At 40.2% G+C, this 24952-nt stretch overlaps 2 protein-coding genes across 4 annotated transcripts; one reads left to right on the top strand and one right to left on the bottom strand.

Annotated features, from left to right (window-relative positions):
• Positions 1–382: 382 nt before the first annotated feature.
• On the top strand, positions 383–18119 carry dzip1l (DAZ interacting zinc finger protein 1-like). Of its 3 annotated transcripts, XM_076278833.1 has the most exons (16): positions 383–543; positions 2725–3294; positions 5012–5096; positions 5663–5787; positions 7268–7429; positions 7950–8075; positions 8756–8818; positions 10007–10150; positions 11355–11385; positions 11501–11584; positions 11794–11924; positions 12374–12569; positions 13184–13340; positions 13607–13821; positions 17129–17268; positions 17550–18119. In XM_076278833.1, the coding sequence occupies exons 2-16, from the start codon at positions 2782–2784 to the stop codon at positions 17703–17705; spliced, it is 2328 nt and encodes a 775-aa protein (XP_076134948.1). In that variant the 5' UTR covers positions 383–543; positions 2725–2781; the 3' UTR covers positions 17706–18119. The 3 variants fall into 3 exon arrangements, with proteins under 3 accessions (XP_076134948.1, XP_076134946.1, XP_076134947.1); XM_076278831.1 differs by lacking the exon at positions 383–543 and having other exon boundaries at positions 562–3294; XM_076278832.1 differs by lacking the exon at positions 383–543 and having other exon boundaries at positions 562–3294; positions 7950–8066.
• A 1011-nt stretch (positions 18120–19130) lies between these two features.
• Positions 19131–21840, bottom strand: LOC143116450 (claudin-18-like). The gene is made up of 5 exons (XM_076277652.1): positions 21621–21840; positions 20252–20416; positions 20014–20146; positions 19794–19907; positions 19131–19263 (listed from the first exon to the last, which is right to left on the bottom strand). Exons 1-5 carry the CDS (start codon positions 21838–21840, stop codon positions 19131–19133), a joined length of 765 nt encoding a protein of 254 aa, XP_076133767.1.
• Between the last annotated feature and the right edge of the window lie 3112 nt (positions 21841–24952).

Here is a 24952-nt window from a genome sequence, read left to right on the forward strand (position 1 = left end):
CTTGTAATACAAAAAAAAATACTTTTCATGGCTACTTTCATTGTGTAAAGTTTAATCTTGATAGGAGTAAAGGAAAAAAATAGCCCCATTGATGGTGTAGGCCTATTGTTGCCTGGTCTTCTTGGCACACATCTTGGATTGATGAGAATTTAACATATTTCCTCAACTAGGATTTCTTAGGACTTTTAGTATGTTGTTCTGGACACCTCATAGAAATGATCTAAGCTGCAAAAAATTATTTTACAATTAGTCTGTCGTAAAACGCTACTTTGCCTGGACTATTTGACCATGACCTCTGCTTCCACACTCATCTCAGGGACTGGTATCTCCTTGGTAACCATTTATGCTTGGCTTTGCTCCACCCCTAGTTTTTGCAGCTGTTCGTTGCTGCAGATGCGTCTTTGCACGAAGCTCGCCTTTGTCAACAAAACAAGAAATCAAGACATTCGTTTGATGGAATAGAATGTCTTTGCTGGAGATGGGAATTGGATTGTCGGTTATTTTTTCACATTAGCAATTTGAAAGCGATCAAACAAAGTGCAGGTAAGTTACGTCAGCGAGTGTTAGCTAGCTAGTTCTAGCACAGTCGAACACGAACGTGAACCAGCTAAGCAGAGAATGTCTGAGCTAAGTTAGGCAGATAACAACAAAATGAGCATAATTGTCATCTCATTCGGAGCTTAGGAATTCCTGTCTTAGCTCATGTTAAAGCTGGTTAAACGCACCATGTTAAAGAGGTTAACGTACAGTCGAATGCAATTTACCCTAACGTTAGCTTGTGGCAAAATTGATAAATACACTTATCGATAGGCCTACTATTATGTTATCATCAACGGTAACGTTTTGCTTTTTGCTTTTTGCCTTCAGTTGGGAGAAATACTGTGGCAACAGCCGCTGGGAAGGTTAAAAAAATACGTTAACGTTACGGTAACTTTCAGTGCTGATAATGTTATAGGAAGCAAAAGTAATGTTTGAAGGCTAACAGCAAACGTTATTCCTCATTAAAAATCACATTAACTTAGCTGGCGTGCTAACCTCGCTAAAGTTTGCTTTATGTATGGCATGGTAAGTTTTCGCTACTCCAACCGTTAGCTAGAAAGTTGCGTTTATCCTAGCCAACAAGCTACTATACCAGACTGATGCGATGCCTCAACGTTAAACTTTTTGTTTCCGACTTTAACTGAACTGCAATTTTTAAGTAACTTTTAGAATATCATTGCAAAGTTGAGTAGAAATTACATCAACCCTGCTTGAGTTCAAAGTGTCTGGATGAAACATAGTTACAGTAACTTATGCAGTAGCCTATGTGCAGACTTGCATAATTTGCTGACACTCAATCTAAGGTTTCGTTCAAATGCAAGATGAAAGTGACTACTTGTGCCCCTTTTATACTTTTATAACGATATACTAGAAGTTAGTTGTGAAAAATATTTTATACTGTTGTGCTCGGTCTTGAATTCCTAAAATAGTCTGCATATTTCGCTTACAGTAGCCTATTGCATGCACAGAAAAAGTCTGCTATGCTTACAATATCAAAGATCTGAGGTCAAAACCTCAACAATAAGACGCAGATGTTTTATACATGTGCGTATATATATATATATATATCAAAAACTACTAAAATGAATACTTGTATTATTAGATTAAAAAAGACCCCAACAAAAATGCAATTCGTCAGATCCCACGTGCATTTTCTTTTTTCAAAGTAGTGCCAATTTTTGTAATATTTTATTTTGGAAATGCAATCAGTAATTAAATTATTACCACTACATTATTAACAGTGAAGGCTTCATTTGGGAATTTAATATGCTTGAAATTGCATATTTTTTGACAAATTGTATCTATTTGGCAAACAGGCATTGACAGTGCATCTTAAACTTGGTGGTAGACATTAGAGTACACAATAGACAGAGGCTATTGTTGAATGGCTGAAGAATTGTTGATAGGCAACAGAAGACTGACCGTAATAAGTAGAACGCTGTTTTATGGCAACAATGCATTCTTGCAAAGCTAATGTTTACAGCTGGGCTCCAAGGAGACAAGCTAGTTTATGTCACCGTTGAAGGCAGGATGAACCATTACCAGGTACTGTTTGCCCCAAGAATCTTTTTTTTTCTTCGACAAATTGAATACTTAAATAGTTATTAACTTCAGTTTTGAAATTGCATTAGCAACATTATGTCTTTATGTGTGTTTTTTGATTATATTGTTTGTTTATTATTGTGTAGGCAAGGGTGAATGTACCTTTTGATCTGCTTCGTTCAGAGCTGATCAAGAGTGATTGTTAGCTTTGCTATCAGTGAATTAACTGCTCTTGACTTGTTTCTTCCTTTTTTTTGTAAGTCACTTTGGATAAAGTGTTGTATTGTTATAATGACATAAAATTTCAGTGTCTGGGTCGGAGGACACTGTAGGTCAGCTGTACACTGTTCTTTTTTTATATAGAGTAAAATAAATACTGTAGCATAGTCATGATGGCTGCACTAAAATAACATTTGAGTTTTTGCATCAGTGATCTTACTAACTAAATTAATTCCTAGTTGAAATCCTCCATCTTAATACATTTTGTGTGTCTGTTTAACCGTTATTAAAATAATAGATGTTAACGATTTAATAACTGCATAATTGGCATGCCTTTTTGTAACTGCTTGTGAGGTAGAATTGAGACTCTTCAGCAACCCCATTTTTTACAAGACAATGAAATCTCTCTATCACTCTCTCAAGCATCTCTACACAGGCATAGGGTACCCAGTTTCCCTTTTCCCCCTGAAACGCATCGCCATGCCTGGACAGCTCTCCAGCAGCGAACCCCCTCTGTCAGGCCTGCTTCCTTCCCCCACCTGGGTTCCCGGCCCTGTTCACCCCTTCCACTTCCGGGTGCGCACCGAACCCGTCGACTGGCGCCGGATCGGGGCTCTGGATGTGGACCGTGTCGGCAGGGAGATGGACATTGGGCTCCTCCAGGAGCACGTCACCGGGGTGACCTTTTGCGATGTCAGTGGTGAGAGGTGCCCCCACTGCAGGGGCTCGGTGGACCCCGCCCTGGTGAAGGTCCTGCGTATGTCACAGCTCAGCACCGAGTACCTGCTGCACTGCCAGGACTACCTGAGCGCCCAGCTCGGCAGCCTAGAGGAGAGACTGCAGGGGGCGCTCTCCGCCGCGGAGCGCGAGGCTGAGGAGAAGGCCAAGCTGGACACCGAGCTGCAGGCTGAGAGGCTGGAGAGCAAGCGCAGGAAGAAGATGATCACCACCCAACAGCTCCTCCTGCAGGCCGCTTCCAATAACTACCACAAGGTCAGACACTCCACTGGGTTTACAGCGGGGAAAATAAGTATTGGACACATCAACATTTTTTTCAGTAAGTATACTTCCAATGAGGCTATTTGCATGAAATTTTCACCAGACATTAGAATTAACTCAGATAATAAATATAAATATAAATGGATATAAAAAAATCCAAACATTAATGTCCATAGGTAGACTTATGTGTAATAAAGTGGAATGACACAGGAAAAAAGTATTGAACACGCCTGCTTAAATTTCTTAAATACTTTGTGGAAAAGCCTTTATTCGTGATGACAGCTTCAAGGCATTTTCTGTATGACGAAACTAATCAGTCACAGTATTCTGGTGTGAGTTTGGCCCATTCTTTTAAACAGATAGTCCTTTAATATTGAATATTTCAGGGGTCCCTCTTGTGAATCCTGATCTTTAGTTAACTGTTCAATTGAATTGAAGTCAGGGCCTTGATTTCCTTTCTCTGAAACCAATTGAGAGCTTCCTTTGCTGAATGGTTTGGATCATTGTCCTGCTGGAAGGTCTAGTCATGTCTCATCCTCATCATCCTGGTGGAAGTAAAGATTCTCCCAGAACAAAATGACTCCATTCATCATTCCTTCAACTGTATGAAGTCTGCTAGTGCCATGAGATGCAAAACAGCCCACACCATGATTCCACCACCACCAAACCTCACTGTTGGTATGGTATTTTTAGGGTGATGCACAGTGCCATTTCTCCTCCAAATATGGTGTGTAGTATGACATCTGAAAAGTTCAATTTTGCTCTTGCCTGACCAGAATACATTCTCTCAGTATTTCATAGGATTGTTCAAATGTTGTGTAGCAAACTTTTAACAAGCTTCATGCGGGATGAGCGTGCATAGAGGCTATGGCGCTGAGTGCATTACCTATGATTTTCTCTGTAACAATTGTACCTGCTGCCTTCAAATCTTTCTGGAGCTTTCTCAGAGTGGTCCTTGGCTCTTCTGACTATCCTTCTGACTTCCTGGTCAGAAATCTTGCAAGGAGATCCTGTGCATGGCCAGTTGATGATGCAGTGATGTTTCTTCCACTTGCAGATAATGGCTCCAATATTGCTTGCTGGATGATTCTGAAGTTTTGAAGTGCATCTGTAACCAGTTCCATTGATATGTTTTGCAACAATAAGGTTGCAAAGGTCTTGGGAGAGCTCTTTGCTTTTACCCATCATGAAATGTTTCTTTTGTGACACCTTGGTAATAAAAAACCTTTTTATAGCCCACCAGTATGTACTAACCCATCTTATATCAATTTGCACAGACAGGAGGGATAATTTCTCTAACTACTTATAGATTCCAGTTTGTTCCTTGTCATTCCTCGCCTTTGTGTACTGCTTTTTCTTAGCGTGTTCAATACTTTTTTCCTGTGCCATTCCACTTTTTTACTCATAACACTACTTTTAGACATTAATGTTTGGATTTTTATATATGTGTGGATTACCTAAGCTAATACTAATTTCATGCGAATAGCCTCACTGGAAGTATACTTACTGAAAAAAATGTTGACGTGTTCAATACTTATTTTCCCCGCTGTATATGCAGTAAAATCCTGTTTATAATCCTGTTTTTTTTTTATAAATCTGTATCAACTTTTTTAATGCTAATGTCATTGTTTTTTCCCCTGCTTAATTACAGAATTGAAAGTATTTTCTTTTTATAAAAGTAGTTTCAAACTTGGATTTTTCACAATTGTAGTGCCAGTTCTGTGAGAAGTCCTTCATAAACTACTCCTACCTTCAAGCTCATCAACAGCGCAGGCATCCGGAGGCCACAGAAACAGGTGAGATTGGTCTTTGAGTAAATGACAGTGTTGTCTTAATATCCTATGTTTCTTCATTTGTGTGCAGGAAGTCCTGAATGGAAAATTGAGTTTCTGTTACTTAGTTTCCTGGATGTATGATAGATAGATAGATAGATAGATAGATAGATAGATAGATACATAGATAGATAGATAGATACTTTATTGATCCCCAAGGGGAAATTCAAGTTTGATTGGATTGTTGTTGTTTTGAACCTGATTATTGTCTATTCTTCTGTTCCACAGAATTTATATTCATTACATTTATTCATTTAGCAGACTCTTTTAAATACTGTGTGGAATAACATTTAAGTTACTAAGAGGAGACCTAGGTGACAGTCAATACTAGAACAATAAATACTACTGCCAGAGGATGATAGTGCAGAACTTTAAGTACTAGTCAAAGTGTAGTGGAGCTTGAAGGAGATAGTGGTTGAAGAAGAAGAAGCTAGAACTAGAAAGGAGGGAAGAAGGGAAATGCCTGGTGTGTTGGGTTGTAAGAAGTGTCAGTTGCTGTAGATTATGTGCTGTGTGTTGTGCGTTCTCAGAGAAGCAGAAGAAGAAGCAGTTGGAGCAGGTGGAGGATGGGATCGAGGAGCTGAGGGAGAGGCTGAGGCTTAGCCAGGCTGCCCTGGACGCCGAGAAGGAGGCTGTGGCTCTGAGGAGGAACCAGGTGGGACTGGAACAGCTGCTCTGTCACGTCTGAAACAGTGGGTGCTGCTGGACTGATGAAGAGAGTGGCCAAGACATGCAGGCCACATGTTGTCTTTGACCAGGTGTGGGTAGTAATGCGTTACAAGTAACGCACATGAGTAAAAAGGTATTTTTTTCAAGGAACGAAAAACATTTTTGAGCCAGTAATCTACACTTTACTCCTCTACATCTTCAATTGCCTTTCGTTACGAGAACAAGTTTATTATCGGAGGAGAAAATATCTCGAGGGAGAAAAGCGCACCTCTCCCTCGGTGCACAACGGCATGGGAGAAAACAAACAGGGCCTCAGAATGCATTGTTACGTTGTACGTTGTCATGTTGTACCCTACTACACGGAAGTAGATGTTCTATATATCTACGATAACAGCTCAGTTAAGTCAATGACGTCCTGCCAGCTGCTGCATCTTCTAGTGAAACTGCCATAGTAACAGCGAAACGAGAGATATGACATGACACAGATATATATATATAACTTTCACCTATATTCATTTCCGGCCAGCTTCATTCAACAATCACATTGGACAAGGAAAGTAGGCCTACAACTTAATTTACAAGCAAATCAAATGCACTGGAAATCGAGCACACAAGTTAGATAAATCTAGCATTCGTTTATGTAGCCTTAATGTTGTCATCACAGGACATGACAGACATAGTCGACTGGGGAAGAAGATAGCCTACTCTGTCGCTCTGTCCGAGTGGAAATGCCTAGGCTATATGTAGCCTAAATATTGGGTCTATCCATAATATAGCCATTGTTTTTAGGTTACGTTGTCTGTATGGTGAAGTTATAACCAGACTTCTAGCAATGCAAACAGAAGAATCAGCTGACAATTGATTGGAAGTGACTGCTTTTCAATCCGTAGCCACTTAATGCAAGCAAACAGGCGTAAAGGATATTTTTGTATACCTTTAAAGGGCCATATAAAAAAAGTAACTTGTTACTTGAGTAATTTATTAACAAAGTACTTTTTTTACTTGAGTAGATTTCTCAGATGGGAACATTTACTTTTTTTTTTTTTTGTTTGGGGCTTTTTTTTTACCTTTTAATGATAGGACAGTGGAGGGTGACAGGAAGAGAATGGGAGAGAGAGCAGGGGTGGGATCTGGAAAGGACCACGGGGCGGGTATCGAACAGTGCAGGTGCCCCAGCCAGTTGCGCCAGGTTTTCAGTACTCTACCCACCCCTCTCTTTGACCCAGTTGGTTTTTGGCTACATAAACTCATCAGCTTCTGTTAATACAAGGATACTCAGTGGCCTGTTCAGTGTGTGCAATAATTGATGTCAGAGGACACAATCTACTATACAGCTTGTAGAGATTATGTGGCTTATACGTGTAATCAATGTTACAAAGATTTCCATAAGTGTTGCAGGATTTCAGATGGGTTGTTTGTCAAGCCTTTTTCTCATATTCATCCTCTGTAATGGCCATGCCCCACAGGAGCTGGAGGAGCAGAGGAGGAGGGAGGTGTCCGAACGGCAGGAGCTGGACCGCTGGAAAGAGGAGGAAAGGAGGAAGGTCTATCAGGAGATGGCCGAACTCAAGCAGCTGTTCCTGCAGGAGTTCAAAGACATCAACAGCAAGAGCTCCTCCATCGAGGCTGTGAGTGCCTCCCTCACCTCACCTGATTGTTTTCATGTTAGTTTGGTGTCAAGTTTGTGTGTAGGTAGTACATTTGTTTCAGATGACAGTTGTTGCACTGAAATATTCTGACATGTTCCACATGCGAAAAGATTCTTTTTTTTACCCTTTTCTGAGATGTACCTACGTTTTGTGCACCTATAATGTCATCATTTGACATATTCCAAACAGCGCCAAACCAAATTATGAGGACCATAGAACATCCTGTGCAGAGGTCATAGAGCAAGTGCTGGGATCTTTTGACATCAACTAACCTTTTCCTTCTACTGTTTGTGAAATATTCCACCAATCAGTCTTTAACCACTAGGGGGAGGCATATGTTAAAAATGATGGATTTGCGATGACAAGAACACAGCATGCCACAATTCTCACTATGGATCTTTACAAGAATATATCCTTGTCTACGCAACATCTCTTAACATGTAATTATGATTGAGTATAAGGACTGTGTGAACTGTGAAGTTGATAATCATCCTTGCAGAAACTGGAGGTGCTGCAGAGGAAGGAGGTGCACAGTATGCCAGAAATACGTGTGTCCAGAGATGAGGAGGACCTGGAGAGGACGGAGGCTCGAGAGAAGGAGCTGAGGGAGAAGCTGGTGCGTCAGGTGAGAGACGGTTTGGTGATGCTCGGGATCTCACCGAGGAGGGAACGCTCCTGAAATCATAGTCCAAGACCATAAACCTGTTTTATGCCTGTTCTCATCTATGAGTCAGGCCCTAGCTAGCTATTAGCTAGGATTGCATGTGCACATAGCAGTAGATATGGTTTCAGTGTGCATAATGCTGCGTTTCATTTGTCTGCCCGAGTCAGTCTCCGAGTTGTTTTCCCGAGCTACTAACAGGAATTTGCAAATGGAACACCCACTGAAGTTGTATCCCAACTCGTCAGTTCATTGGAACCCCAAGTACCCCGAGTTCAAATATCCAACATGGCCGCACCCATTAACAGTAAATGAGAGCCGTAGATATGGGGTGTGAGTTTCACAGCATATTTTGCCAACAGTGCATGCACACTGTGGCCAGAGTGAATTCAGACATACAAAGTATTTCTATATCTGGTAACAATTGCTAACAACAGACAATTGCTAACAACCAGAAGCATTTTGTTCTCACGACTTGTTGACAACTGGAACGCAACTAGTTTGGGCTCTTACATGGATGTGACATCATTTCGAATCACTAGTCGTTTTACGAGACAACTGGAATGCATAATAAGTGTGTGTTTTCCTATTGATCATGTGCTTGTATTTCAAACCAAGTCTTTGTTTCCCACCTTTTCATTTAGAAGAGTGATTGGAAGAAGAGAGTGAAGGAGCTTCAGAACAAGCATCAGCTAGAGAAGGAGGAGGTGAGGCCATTTGCACGCTTTTGTCTCTCCAGATTGAACGTCATTCAGTGTAAGAAGCACTCTCTTACAAAACAACAAGGCAAAGCACATTCATCTGTATTGGTGAATTGTTTTTCTTTAATACATCTTTGAGTGTATAGCTTTTGCATTCTTTTATGTCCATTATATAGGACATGACCTTCAGCACAGTATGTGCTCTAGTGATTGTGGACAAGTCAAAGAACTGAGGGCCGGATGTACAGAGAAAGCGCTAATATCGAGTTTTTCTATGCGCAGAAAGCGAACATTGTGCTTTGCCATATTGCGGGGAATTTACTAAGCTGTCACTTCATTACGTAAACAGCTTAACCGTCCGCCCCGCCCCCTCTACAGCGCTAATTGCGTGACCACAGCTGAACCACAAGCTCAGTTGAATAGAGTTAACCAATTGCGACATTAAAAAGAATCAAACTTTAGCGATCATATATGATAATAAGATGTCAACGAGCAGCGGTATACAGAGTAGGCCTAGTAGTTCTACTAATGTACTTAAAAAAGGCTTGAACTATTAACTGCACGTAGATTAGGGCTATGAATTAATACCCTAGTCTAGCAGAATGGGAAGTGTATGTCGTGAAAGTGAAAATATGATATTAGAAAGGCAAACAAAACTTAAGGTTGCTTTTGACATGCTTTTGACAATGAAGAAAACCGATGCTCTGAATACTGATTCAGCTGTCTCTAAAAGTTTCTCTAATTGACGCATTTAACCGCGATTTGGATTACACCTACTTTTAACAGGTGCAAGGCAGGCAGTCTGCGTTTATTCCTCAGTGTGGCCTGTTTGTACATACCTCTCCATGTTTTTACGTGCACATTGCGTACATTTAGCAGACACTTTTTGACCTAAGTGACTTACATGTGTCAGCTATATTACAAGGGATCACATTGTCCCCAGAGCAACTTGGGGTTAAGTGCCTTGCTCAAGGGCACCACGGTGGAAGCCGGGAATTGAACAAACAACTTTCAGGCTACTGCACGCTAGCCCAGCTCCTTAACCACTACACTACCACCGCCCCACCGCCCCCAAATACGCCTGAAGTGGGCGCAAAAACGTCAGTACATCTGGCCCTGAATGTGCATGCCTAATTCACAATACCTGTACTGCTATGCTATGCTAACAGCAGGATGTGTGTGTTTGTCCCATAGCTGCAGAGAGAGAATGAGAGGCTCCTGCATCTGACCACGTCTGAGGACCAGAGCTCAGGCCTGCAGCGGCTTCAGCAGCAGGTCAACTCTCTCTCCTCCCAACTCCACAGCAAGGACCACCTCATCCGCACCCAGGAAGACAAGGTGAAAACAGGGGATAAGAACTAATGGCATCCATCATATTTTATGGATCTTCATAAATCTTCATTACATTTTAAAGCTTTTTAGAAAAGCTCTCATATGGCTCACAAAAAGATCTCTCACAGACTCTTCAGCTTGTGCAGTCCAAATTCAACCAGTACCCCCAGCACACACATGGGCAACATACAGCCCGCGTTCCATATCTGTCCCACAAACTACTTTAATTCGCTGCACCTTCGGGTGGGAAGAAACATGGTGCCACTGTGCTCTGTATGTAAGTGGCAAGTCTAAATGTAGTCTAGGGTTATACATTTCAATCCAACAGAGGGCACTGTCTACAATTGAAATAATGCTAAATAAACATTACTCTTCTTCACTGTCCTTAAATAACAGGCTTAATGATTGCAATGCAAAATAATCAGTGAAATTTGAATGGATATGACAAATAAGAGAAAATTGGACTGTGAATTTTGTGGGTGTTATAAAGAAAACATCTAAGTGTCTTGTGATGAGTTTCAGTTCAAAAGTAGGCCTAATATGATAATACGTTAATAATTCACTAATTCATTAATTGCTGTCCTCAAGAATAAAACTTACAGTGTGAAGTTATGCCACAAATGTGTCTTTGTGCACAAAGCCTTGAAGTTAAGTAACACAATTCAGTGTATTTCTTCAGCATTTGTTTGCCATGCATTTGATAGAATAGAAATATATGATACAGGCTCCATTAATCAGACAAATCACAAGATGCTGGGTAAATAAGGTAAAAATGGGTGCTGTATTTTAAGTTGATTGTTTGACGAAGGTAAACATTTTCATTGTAATGTATTAAATTAAGCTTGTTCAAACTTTCAGGCCTTCGAATGGGCTTTCAATAAGCTACATTATAGGCTTATTGTAATCATGTAGCATTATTGAACAGCACAATGCGTTTTTTTCTTTCAGTCAGTTGTCAAATGTGTGGCCCATGGCTTACCTTAGTCAGTATAGCCCTCTGGAGAAAAATATTGTCCACCCCTGTTCTAGCACCTTTAGTGTTACTCATAGGTTATTCATTCATCCACCAATATACTTAGTTGATGTCCTGATACTTAAAGATGCACTTACAGGGCATGTCGATAGTACAGTATGTTTTCTTCAACTGATTCTTCAACACTGAACATGCTTGACAATTCAATGCAATCTGATCAAGTACAATCTGTTGCAGATTAAGAAGCTGTCTGCAAAGCCAGCAGCAGGTAATGAGCACCAACTACTATTTTCTCACACTTTTTATTAAGCATTCTGTTTTCAGCCAACTATATATTGGCCATACATTTAGTCATTGACTGAATATGAGCTTTACCCAAATAGCACCAGCACCACCTGTTAGACAAGATGCTCTTGAGTCATCGGAAGAAGTAGAAGAAGAGGAGGAGGAAGAAGAGGAAGATGATGGTATATTTCTCAATCACGTAACATTATATTGAAGCTACCGGATGAGGTTGGGAATGCCCAAATTCCACTTTCAGCCCTGGTGTACCCATGGAACCCATAGAGAATTCATAGTCAACCCTTATGACAGGACCGATCCATTCAAATTCATTGCAATTTCTTTGTCACCTGGGTCCATATCCCGTCCCGACATGCTTGCATTCCCTCTCCAGAGCTGGAGCAGTTGGAGGCCAGGCGGCAGCATCGAGAGTCCCTGAAGAAGAACCCTGACATGCTGAGGGAGTTCAGGCCCATCCTGCAGGACAACATGGAGGCCAGACTGGAACGCATGGGGCTGAAAAAGGTGTACTTTACACATGAATGCACACAACTCTCTTACACACACACACACACACACACGCACACACACATGCAGATTAATTTTTAATAATTGATTTACAGCCCTAAAAAGCCCTTGGCCTTGACCTTCTCAAACTATGCTGTGTTTTTGTCCTTGAACTTGAATTGGGCCTTTAAAGTCCTTAAATTTGATGCTTTAATGTTTCAGATGAACTGAAATGCAGAGATTATATTGATCAAATAGTGCTGTTGTGGTGTAAATATTTTGAATGGTTACTCATTTGATTGACAAAAGCTTTAATGTTTGGCTGAATATACTGTAGTTAGCACAAAGTGAGACTTCCCATAGTGTTACCAGCTTATTTGTGACTAGAAGTCCCTGTATTGGCAGACTCAAGGTTGCTGACTCCTTTACAATGCCTTTTGTCACCTACGTCTGTGTTTCCCCTACAGGGAACCAAGGGCATCTCCAAGCAGACGCTGAAGAGTCTGACCTCATTGTTGGCTGGGCAGAGGCAGCAGAAGGCCAGGCAGGACCCTAACCTGCAGAGCATGAGGGAGAGGGTCCAGGCCGAGGTGAACCGCCGCCTGCGCCTTGCACAGAAGAGCCAGAGCATGACCATAACCAGAGCCACCACTCAGAGCCAGAGTGAGACCAGATTCCTCCCTCTCAGCTCATGTTTAATGTCAATATGTCATTTGTTGTGTTTTATTGTGGAGTCTGATGCTGCCTCACAGAGCACAGAGAGACATGTTGTCGTTTGGAAATATGTAACAGCTAGAAACTAGGGATGCACTAAATTGATACAAATATTGGGTATTGGTCCAATACTGACTAAAATAGCTGGATCGGGTATTGGACAGTGGAACCGATTCATATTGCCTGGTTGATCTATTCAGTTCGATTAAATTTTGCATTATTCTGCATTATTGCATTGCATAATTGCATTATTGCATTATTCTTATTTTGCATTATTGCATTGTTTGCGTTGCATGTGTGTGTATGCATTGTACACCAGTGTGTCTTTAAACCCTTACAATTTGCTAGAAGGAGAGCTAATAATATCATTGTAGGAGCTAAAAACAAAGGCTCTGATATCAGTTTTGGTCTTTGGGTATTAGTATTGTACGGAGACTGAAAAAGTTCGATGTTGCATCCCTATAGCCTACAGTATATTCACACAGTCACAGTCAAACACAGTTAAATGTTCTAACATACATAGATGAACAGTCACACCCACCTTTGTCAATTGTTGTTTTCAGAAGTGAAGGTGGCGGCTGGCCGTTCAAAGGAGAAGAGTGCCAAGCCTAAACAGACCACTGTAAAATCTGTTCCAAAACGAGGGAAGAGTCCAGCTCCTCAACCCACCCCACGCTCTAAACTACTTATGACCCCACACACAAAAGTTAAGAAGAGCAGGTATACACCACCACCTCATATTGTCTGATGAGAACAGTTTTTTTAATGAGCAAGACAATAAGCTATCAGCCAATAGATGTATCTAGCAATTACCAAAAACACCACACAGCTGCCAAAGTTAGCTAGCTTGCTAACTGTTGCACAGTTTATAACATATTTGTTGATGGCCTACCGTGAAAGCTGTTTTAAAATCTCTTCCTGTATTCCTCTCCCCACAACTCTCTGCTCCTCCCTTCCTCTGTCCTTTCTTTATCTTTTGCTGTTAGCACCCCGCCCTTCAGTTCAGAGGAGGAGTCGATAGGGGACAGTGCTTACATCACCAGCCCCAGTAAGCCCACTCCCTCGGTCCGGCTGGTGCAGTCGGGCCCCCAGCAGAACCTTCCACAGGGCCCCTCCAGTGCTCCCACAGACGACTGGTCCGACTCAGACCTCTCAGAAGAAGTTGCAGGCACCAGCACCCAGCAGGGCCTGAGCACCCAAGGTGGGCTTATGACCAGCTCAAACATTTCTAGAAGGATTGTATGCCAGCCATCACCAAATGGCGGACCGCGGTCCGAGTCCGGACCATGACGTGATCCTATCCGGACCCAGACCATAATAGCCTAATTTAGATTTTCACGTAAGATTTCAAAGCTGCGCTAAATGTTTCGTTGGTTAGGATAACAGCATTTACTTCAGGAGCTTCAGGAACCATCATTTCGCTTGCTGCTACTCAGCCAGTGAAATCTGTGAATTCTGATAAAGTCGAGTCAGTGAGTAGCCTACTATGGAGAAGAGACTGCTAGCCTGAAACGAGCGAGGAGAGGAGACGGGACGAGAAGCAATCAGATGGATATCTAAGTTAACGATAAGTACCCTAAGTTATTTTCAAATCATCGATTGCTCAAAGAGGAGAAAGCTAGACAGCGAGAACAGAGCTTTATATAACGATACGGGGGCAATACCACGCAAAACTGTCACGTCCGTAACGCCAACTAAATATGGATGTGACAGTTTTGCGCGGAATTGCCCTGGACCTCTTCTATATATTCTGAGACAGGCGATTTTAAGCGCCAATTTGAAGCACCTCTACTAGACAAAGCATATATTTTGAGCAAGCATAGGGTAGGCTAGGCCCATTCAACAGTGAACTGAGACCACAGAATATTTTACGATTTAAGAAGGCAATATGATTGATCACACAATCTAGTTAAGCCTACATGCATTAACTGCCCAACAACGTGCTATTCCTGGGTTTCCAGGATTTCGGGTCAATATAAAAAAAACTAAAACAATTAAATTAAACCTGCTGATTAATGGGTTCAAGGAACCAGCTGTGGGATATACATCCTTGTCTCAGCTCAAATTTTATTTTAAGTTCACGTTAAGATCTTAAAAATAGCCAAGGCTAGGCCTACTCAGTTTTTATCCCCAATTAGGCTTCTCTTATCTTGCCTTATTTCTCCTCATTTCGAATGTTGCCTTTTAGGCTACTTATTTTATTTCACATTAAACATTAGGCCTAGGCCTACAATCTTCTATTTCTTGAATTTCCCCTTGGGGATCAATAAAGTATCTATCTATCTATCTATCTATCTATCTATCTACAACTAGGCTCCATCCATCCATCCTAATATTATACATACATACATATACATAACCTAAACACGCACGTTAAACATTATGATGCTCCGGACCTTTGCTTGAGGAAATTTTCCGTAACTGGACCTCGCTGAAGATTAATTGAATACCCCTGTTGTATGCTATTACTATAGTATAAATATATATATATATATATATATATCCAAGAGTGAAAGATCAAAAATCACCGCACACTGATCACTGATCACTGTTAACTTAATATTTATTTTAGAACGAACAACGCGTTTCGCCTAGCGCTTCATCAGGTTCGCTCTGTACCATGTATGATATGTATGGATATATATATATATATTAGGGCTGTCAATCGATTATAAATGTAATCAAATTAATTACATACTCTGTGATTAATTAATCTAAATTAATCGCATATATCATTTTTGCTGTGAAAGTATTTTAAATATTTAAATTCAAATTAATCATTGAATAATCAGCATTAGTGACATTAAAGTTCAAAAACTCTTTTATTATTATTTTCACTGTTCAAATAATGGCCATAATGATCTATGATATGACCTAATATCCTGAGGAAATAAATTCAAAAGTGTTTCGGGAAGATTTTTTTTTTCACATACAAGGCATTTCAGGCCACAGATATAACCAAGGGGACACACTGAAAATAAATTAACACTCCCCTCAATGTCAACAATATTTCTTTGCATTGATGTGTGACTTTAGAGTTGACGAACTCCGGTGATATGCAAATTCCTTGCTGCAGACATTGCAGAGGACTTTATTTTAATCCAGTGATTCTTAAACTAGGGGTCGCGACCCCAAATGGGGTCGCCAAAAACTTCCGCGGGGTCTCCAATTATTTTCTGTATTCAGTCTGAAATTATTATTAGGTGAAACAAAGGAAAATAATATTGGCCTTTTCTGCCTTTTTCTTATTTACACGCAGTTAAGAGAAGAGAGAGAAATGTTTTTGTCTTTCAACGAGATCTGGTTCAGCCTATGGGCTACTGGTCCGCTGATAGAAACAATCTGCTCCCACTATGCAAACTCAACTTGTTCCCGCTGTTTTAAGTAAAACCAAACAAAAAACATAGGTAGCCTACTTGCCAAAATGGACAGGTGGCTGCTTAAAAAATTGAACAAAAGCTCGGAAGTGCCATCTACCAGTGCGTCTACTCCTCCGTGATCCTCAGATGGGACAAGTCTACAGGCCGGTGAGAATAAAAAAGAACAAACGGTGCGTCGGCTTTATCAGAAAGATTTTTTGAAATATGCATTCACTTGCCAAGTTAAAGATAACCTCGACCACCCACAATGTGTGATTTGCGGCGATGTTCTAGCGAATGAGAGCTTAAAACCTGTAAAAATGAAACGACATCTCAAAATACAGATGGCGGCTCAGCACCGTGGAGGAAAATCTCTGTGTCGCCGTATGCAACATTCCTCCTAGAATTAACTTGCTATGTTCACGGAAGCATGCCCACCCTTCCCATTGAAATTGTTAAAGATAGTAAACCAGAAAAGGGAAATAAAAAATACTTTATTGTTATCGCCATAAATATAATTAATGTAACATTGTAGGCCTAATGCTGCATGTGTGTGTGCGTGCTTGTGTGTGCTCGCGCGCTACGCACATATCGCTCTGATCTGATATGGCGGCAGCCTACACTTGTTTAATCGTGATTGTCATAAAACAAATGACTTTGCTTTCTAGTTTTTGCTTGATTTAGTTGTTAACGTTTGAGGGGGTATTTGAGTAAGGACTTAGAATGGGTTTGGGGAAAGTGGGGTCGCCAGACCTCGCCATACTTTTTTGTGGGGTCGTCAGACAAAAAGTTTAAGAACCACTGTTTTAATCAACACTTTATTTTTATCAACACCATCAGGCTATTTTTTAAAAGTAAATGTTCCAATCAATGATCTAGGCAGCACATTTTCTTATCTCTCCATTTTACAGTCTAATGGTTACTGACTAGCGGCTCAGGGTCAAAGGTCATACGGAATCGAATTAATCTGCGCTATTTTTTTTAATCAGTTATTTTTTCTCAAATTAATTAATCGAAATTAATCAGTTATTTTGACAGCCCTATAAAGAAAATATGTTATTTATTTATTTATTTACTTACTTACTTATTTATTTTATTTATTTATTTACTTATTTATTTGTTTGTTTGTTTATTTGTTGTTATTTGTAGGGTCAGTTGTCCAAACCCTGACAAGGAGCCTCGAGAGACAGCTTACCTCACCAATGAGCAAACCTGTGGGTGGGATTAGAGTAATACCACCCGCCACCAAAGCCACGACTCAATCAAAGAGTGTGGTGAAAAAACTCCAGGTAAAACCACATGTAACCCAGAATAGGCAACTTAAATTTACTATCTGCATTGGAATGTAGTGCATTGCTTATTGCTGTAAAATGCTTGTTTACCAGATAATTCTGTCAGTAAATGTGCACTTGTCAATTCATCTAGGCATTGGCAGCATCTACATTATGTATTACATGTATTTATGTATTTGCATTTGACTTTGTAATGTACGTACGCATGTATGTGTTTGTTTATGTGTGTGTGTGTATACGTATTTGTGTGTGTGTGTGTGTGTGTGTGTGTTCCTCAGTTATCGGATGAAGACAGTGATCTGGAGCTGTCTTCCATAGAGGAGGTGTCAGCTGAGCCAGTAGGGGTGCGGAGGAGCTCTGATATTGGGGGCACGTCGGGCACCAGCGTCTGGAGTTCCTCAACCAGCCGTCCAGGAGGGTGGGCCAACCCCTGAAGCCTTTAGGTTTATAGGTACACACTTTCACAGCAACATGTAGCACCCCCACCGCACATACACAGACAGGCATAGAAAACATGCCCATACTTTTAAGGGAACAAGAGGGTACTACATATCTCACATGTATTCTCGATTCTGTGTAGTTTTTACAAATAAGTTTTATGCTTGAATTAGGTTAGCAATTAGTGAAAAAGATATATTTAGCCTATGTGTTCCTTGTAAAGTGATTTAAACACATGGATTTTTATACTATTACTATACATGTCTGTATGCATTTTCTGTCTCTGATTCAATTTTATATGAACAATTTGTATAAGCTTTGTTATTATAATATTTATAAAGCACTTGTTATGGTACTTCCTTTTTATTAAGCTGCTTTTACATCAACGTAATAAAACAAATCTCTGGGCAAACAGAGATTTCTAAATCAACATGTTTTTGTAGATGTTTTCTTACCCTCCTTATCGTCCTTTCACTCTTGCGTATTATATTATTATTATGCTGCTATTACAGTATAAGTTGTTAGGCTAGACTACTGAAACAATGGCTCAAACTGTTTATTTTAAGAAAAAAGAGTACAACTATTGTTGGCATACATCAAAATGGTTAGCACAGACCAGAACAAAGAATTTTTTTATTCTTTTAATTATTTTGTTTATCACATCCCCATTCAATTTTACCAAGTACATTATGTTGCAGACTACATCAAACTACAAATGATACTACATGTGCCACTTCTAAAGCATGTTTTTACAAGCAACTAACACTTCAATTTTCATGGTGTATGGTCATTCCAACTTGTGTCCTAGGCTGTGTACCACACATTTTTGTGGTCCAGTTGAACCACCCCACAAAAACGTGAAAAGAAAGCTTTCAAAGCACGACATCTCCAAGTAAATTGCTAAAAAGACATGAGTTCATATGCTAAGAAGCCTTTTATCATTACAATTTATCATTATGTTCTGTTGTTCTTGTTTACTTTTTGCATGCCTGTTCAGTTGCTAGTTTCCTAGACTGAGTGCTTCAAGGAGGAAAAGGGACCTTGTGATAAACAAATATACAGTAATGAACATTTTACAGCTTTTCATTCTACTGCAACCCTGAATAGTACTTAAAAAACAAGAAGAAAGAAAACAGAAAGAAAATAGTATTGGTGCAACTCTAACTACTAGATTCTTAAGTCATTTATATTGATACAAAATATTCTTACACAACAAATATAAAAAGGTAAACAAATAAACAAGACTACACAAAAAAGACAGTAACAGAGTAACTAATCTAACTTTTTCTCTATTTATACTATCAACAGAATGCAATTGACTGTCACCTCTATGATGATTGATGTGTGGATTGATGTATGTACATGCACAGGTGTCAGCATTTGCATTTTGCAGTAAAGCACAAATTCTTCCCAGTGTTGTGTCAGACGTAGTCGAATTTGGTCTGTCTTCCATCCATGCTGTGTGCCCGGAATGACTCGTCGTAGTTGGTCCTTGGTTTTCCTTCGGACTTGTAGACCGCACTTTGCGGTGGTCTGTAGGATGTACCCTTGTATCTGAAAGATAAGAATGAGGATTACAGCAGGCAACCCTGTTTGAACACAAAGAATAGAATAGGAAATGTCTGTATTACCATACATATTTACTGTTCAGTTATGTAAATTAGGCTCTTGGAATATATGATATGATTGGAAGTAGTTTATTGTGAAGCTACCTGCCAGCATTCCTGTCCATTATTTTATGGTTTAGATTCTAAACTTTAGATTAGCGTATCCGGTCGAAGTAGATAGATAGATAGATAGATAGATAGATAGATAGATACTTTATTGATCCCCAGGGGAAATTCAAGGTTTCAGTAGCATACACACACACATTCACTAACAGCAGAAAAAGTAATTAAAAGTATATAATATAAAAACACAACTAAGCAATAAGGACAGTAGAAGATAAAGAATATACTAAATATACTAAAATACAAATTATACTAACTAACACTTAATCTAAATCAATACTAAAAACAGTATCCACATAGTGGTGATTAATCAAGTATTTAAACGAAACAGAGGTATTGTAAAAAGGAACGTACGGTTCCTGTCGCTCTGGCATCATCGCCCTGCAGGCCAGGCACATCATGATCCCGCCAACCAACAGCACGGCACCTCCCACCCAGCCCACGAAGAGGGCTGACCCAAATGTGTATCTAGAACAAAGAGAGGGGAGTACGTTAATGCAGGTCACCACAGGTGGAAAATAAGCCACCATTTGGAAACATAAGCCATTAGTAGAGAGAGTGCTTCTGCTCTCACCTTGGGGTGAGAGGCCCTCCAAAATTCACCCCCGCGGCCCCCCCAAACGAATTTACTGAAGAGTAGGTGGTGAAATTGAAGTTGACCACAATCAGGTTGGCAAAGACGGAAACTCCAGCGATGGCACATATTCCTACAGGCGTGAACAGAGATGTTGAGGATTTGAAACGTTTTAATTTGATGCGAAAGAAGTGCTGTGAAATGTCTGTAAGTAAAAATAGGACTGTGAAAGCCTTACCTGCTAGAATGAACAGGGCTCCAGAAGATAATGTCATTGTGGCTTTCACATTGTCCTCCATGTTCCCCATCCGGATACACTTGAGCGCAAAAATGCCAATGAGAACACCTATTGCAGCCAGCACGATCCCAACAATCATTAATGCTCGCACTGCCTGGAACAGACCTGAGAACCAATAAACCCGAATTAGGACCAAAAAAAGTGTTTAGTGTCAATATCATGCCAGACCAGCAAAACTTGATAAATTGAGACCTGCGATGCAGCTAACTTTGAAATGTATGTAATATGAACCAGGTATGAGACCATTAGGATTACACAAAAAATACAAGTTTTTAAAAAAAGTGTTTTTTTAGTTTTCCTACAGAAAATGACGAGCAATCATTTCTCCCATATTTCTTTCTTTGTCTTTCTTTCTTTCTCTCCTTCCCAAATGTGCTGCGTCGTTCACTGGCAGGCAGCCATGACTGCTTTTAATCACCAGATGGAAGATAACAAAAACCCTTATCTGAGAAAACCTGAAGTAGTTTACTTTATCAATATCATGGAGATATCTTACCTGGTAGTCCAAGAATAGTAAAGTATGGTCTGCAGGTGTCTGTGCCATATGATGCAGTAACACACTGACTCCATAATCCATAATAACTGTATGTACTTGTAACTACCAGAAAACTGCGATCTTGCATGGCCCACATATCCAAAGCTGTGGCCGCTGATATTAGAAATAGACCTAAGCCTGACAGCATGAATCCCATGAGCTGAAACATTGTGGCAGCCATTTTAAGTTTCCGTCTTGGCAAGGTCAAATCAAACCCCACTTGGTCAGAGTCCTGAAATGAAATGTTCGCTGTCCTTTATCGCAAAGTGGACGCACACCTTGTGTTTGCTCGAAATTTAAATTTGTCTCTGTCACGGTTTCGGCCGGCATTCATATTGTTGGGAAACCATTTCCGCTAATGAAATCACCAGTCAAGGGTGTGGCCTGGCTGGATTTCAGTGTTATCTCCTCTAAGTCCCAAATATTTGGATAAAAATACCTGTTTCAATATTTCTTCACTATTTCATATGAAGTTATGCAAGTTATGTGGATGTTTTCTTTTTTTTATGTAGCAAGTTTCATCTTTCAACGGCAAGCATCCCTAACATCTTTTTTGAACCATATGGCAAATACAATCACCACTACATGCATGCAGTTGCCCCTGCTGGCTTTTCTGATCAATTTACCTCTTCCACAGTTTTTTTTTTGCTTTTACTCCCACATTCTCTCACTTTGACTCTCTCGCTCTCTCTCTTTCTGTTTCTTGCTCTCTCTCTCTCTCTCTTTCTCTCAGAACAAACAAGGTAGTGGTGGGCAATGTTAGCCCCACGTTACCTGGCAGACCCAGAATGGTGAAATACGGGCGGCACTCGGTGAACCCTGAGCTCTGCCTCATACAGCTCCTCCACAGGCCTGAGTAGGAGTAGATTGCCGTGACCGGGTTGCTGTAGAGGTCCTCCGTGCTCCAAGGGTCCATTGCCGTGGCGGCAATGATCCCACCAAGCCCCAGCAAACCAAGCACAAAGCCCATAACCTGGCACATGGTGACCGCCATGGTGTTGTTGTCCTGCGTTCCCCACGTTCCTCTGTGTCTGTCTGTGGTCGAAACTCTGGTTTGAGCGAGTCTGGAGATATCAATGCTATTTTTTTATTTATTTTTTCACTGCAAAGAGCTACCTCTACAGCTTGACTGCCTGCTTGCTTGCTTGCTTGCTTGCTTATGTGTGTGTGTTTGCATTAATGTGTGTGACACATCTGACCTCTGATATGGTCCACACCTCTGCATCCCACTGTTTGCTCATGTCCATGTCATCGAGTAGCGGGGTGGGACCTAGGGCCCTAACTGACTGTTACAGTGGCTGGGGTTCCACACAAACATGTGAAACTCATAAGTGCTACTGAGGTGTTTACCGAAACTTTGATAAGGCCTCCGCTCAGTCGGAATATGAAACAGGAGGCTCCATTTGTTCCACTACCAATGTTTCTCAACAGCTTTTTTGTAAATATGGCGGAAACATGTCTCTTAGGTTGAATAATGAAATTACGAATAGCAGCATAGGGTATTTAGAAATTTAGATAACTCAAGTCCAAGAAAAAAGCTCATGTTATGAGTAAAACATTTGTACATTTTTCTGCAGTTGAGAAGTCAGGAATATGGGTTATGTGGTGCTGCTGGTCGACAGACATGGGGGACTCGAGTCACATGACATTTTTTAAGACTTGAGACTTGCTTGATCAACATGTATAAAAGACTCGACTTGACTTTGACTTGCTATTCATGACTTGAGACTTGACTTAGATTGAGACAAATGACTTGAAATGACTTGACTTTTTATTTTTTTCATAGATATTAAGGAGTTAACTTTACGATTTAAGAAAATCTGCTTAGGTGCTGTTGCATGCGTCACGCGAGCGAACCTGCCATTGTACCAAGTGACGCGATGCGACAGACCAACAGCAAGTGCCAGATCAAATAGACCTCTCCAGAATAAGTCCTGCCTCCTAACTTCCGTATCCATCCAACCTTCGATTGTCAATTGTCAATTGTCTATGGGAAATAACATGGTGTTTTGAAAGATCGTACCTGTCAAACTCTGTAGGTGACAAAGTAGAAAAAGCTGCTGGGCAGATTGGCCTATACACTTCTGCCATCTAGTTTCCACTGGATTTTTTTATTTTCGGTGCCGTTTAAGTAGTATAGTCTATAGTATGCTATTTTATAATAGGTCTACTTGAAATACATTCAGATGTAGGCTATGTGGCTTGAATGAATAAAATGAAAACATGGGTAAATCATCATGAATTTTGACTTGCTTGACCCAAGCTATGACTTGACTTGACTTGCTTGACTGTCACAAAAAATGACTTGGACTTGCTTGAGACTTGAAGGTTAAGACTTGAGACTTGCTTGTGGCTTACTCCCACCTCTGCTAGTCGATGAGTAGACATTGGTTTGGCCCACACAGCTGAAAACATGGCATTGTCATTTAGTGTGTGCCTTATCAGACATAACACATTTTGAGGTAAGAGGAAAATATCTCATCAATGATAAGTAATCTTTTATATTTTTATACTTTTATACTTTTATAATATTTCAAAATATGTTCCCCAAAAAAATGTCATCATGGATAATGACGTTTCCCTTATAAAATTGCCATGTGTATTTGTTTTGTTTTCCATAACAGGTATTTACACAAATGTAACTCAAGGAATATTACTACTTTCATTTCTACTTTTCCAAGATCCTGTCTGTTATCTGTTGGATAAAGTATCTGCTTCCTATTCAATCTGCACACCAGGGTGTCGTATACAAAAATTCTGTTATCGCAAGTGTATAGTAGAGAATTATCAGAAAGAATTCAAAATCAATACTCTGGGACATAAATTCTTCCAGAATTCAGTTGTCATGGCATGGAAATGTCAACCAGTATTCAAAATGGTCATCACAAACTACCACTTAAACATTCTGTAAATTGTGAATTCTGTGAAGTTTGAGATATTGAATACATAGATTGTTTTGCTAATAAGAAATTGACTAGAACACAACCGTGACACTTAAGTGCTCCTTAAATGCTTTCTGCAGCATGTGAGATCCAGTCTGATGGAATAGTTTGACCTGTCTGTAAACGGTTAGGGACCATGCAGTAGAGGGTTACGGGTGCACGGTTTCTACTGTTGCTCTTCAGTAGTGTTTTAATGTTTACCCAAAGCCTTTGATTCCTGTTCTGTTGAAAGGCTCATATTGACGAAGCGTGAATAGAACTGTATCACCACCAGCACATCAAAAAACCAAACACTGATAACATTATGCTGCATCGAAACTTATTTGCCTATGACTGACTCTGTGGGCCAGCTCTCCCAGTTCATCTGAGTGGAATATGCATGACATGTAATAGGTCAGTCCGCATGCTTTATGTCTGATCTCATCTTGAGAGCTTATGAACACCTGACAATTAAAGCATGGGCTAACACCCAGTGACTTGCTATTCATCGTTGTCACATGAACGATTTCCAAATGTCTTGAGTGGAACAGAGCTTTATGTAGTTGCTGCAGATATTGTTAGAAGAGATTATGTCCTCAATTGAAAGAAGTAATTAAGTCTTAAAGCAAAAGACAAGGTAGAGAATGTTCAAACTGGGGAGGAGAAAGCATCAACATGTCATGCCAGTTAAAGTGTCCAATTTGTTTGCATTAGTTATTGTGGAAAGATACAAAATAATTTTAAAGTAATGTCCTTTGTAACTTTGCCTAATTTCATAGTGCCTAATAGAAGCATAAAACCTGAGTCTCTTTTTTTCAATAGGAAAGTGGTCTGGGATTAGGTCAGGACAGGAGACAAAGGCTTTATGCCATGTTGATTTGGGCATTATGTGACATTGCCCTCTAAGGAAGGTTGATGGTGGTGATATGTATGGCATTGCAATTGTTTTTTGTTTTAAATTAAAAAGTGGCATCCATATATTAAACAGTGCCAGAGATGTCCGCCCTGCTGCACTTATTCACTTTCTCTTGATCATCAAAATGATTTGCCAGCTTATGATGTATCATGATGACATCACTTCTCACAGTATTAGTGAACGTATTTTGAATATATGTCCTTACAACTAAATATGTCTTATTACGTTTTTTATTAACTGACATTTTACAATGGTTTAACCTTATGACT

The sequence above is a fragment of the Alosa pseudoharengus genome, unplaced genomic scaffold (assembly GCF_046254945.1).
Source record: "Alosa pseudoharengus isolate Yale_2024_CS ecotype anadromous, Long Island Sound unplaced genomic scaffold, YU_APseudo_1.1 YU_APseudo_1.1_scf_11, whole genome shotgun sequence".
Classification (NCBI taxonomy): domain Eukaryota; kingdom Metazoa; phylum Chordata; class Actinopteri; order Clupeiformes; family Clupeidae; genus Alosa; species Alosa pseudoharengus.

Coding starts and splice junctions, on each gene's coding strand:
- LOC143116450 (XM_076277652.1), bottom strand. CDS start 21,840: ATGGCGGTCACCATGTGCCAGGTTATGGGCTTTGTGCTTGGTTTGCTG. Junction 20,417..21,620: donor CACCATTCTGGGTCTGCCAG/GTAACGTGGGGC, acceptor ATTGGTTCTCAG/GTCTGTTCCAGGCAGTGCGA. Junction 20,147..20,251: donor AGCCCTGTTCATTCTAGCAG/GTAAGGCTTTCA, acceptor TCACGCCTGTAG/GAATATGTGCCATCGCTGGA.
- dzip1l (XM_076278831.1), top strand. CDS start 2,698: ATGAAATCTCTCTATCACTCTCTCAAGCATCTCTACACAGGCATAGGG. Junction 5,097..5,662: donor TCCGGAGGCCACAGAAACAG/GTGAGATTGGTC, acceptor GTGCGTTCTCAG/AGAAGCAGAAGAAGAAGCAG. Junction 11,925..12,373: donor AACGCATGGGGCTGAAAAAG/GTGTACTTTACA, acceptor TTTCCCCTACAG/GGAACCAAGGGCATCTCCAA.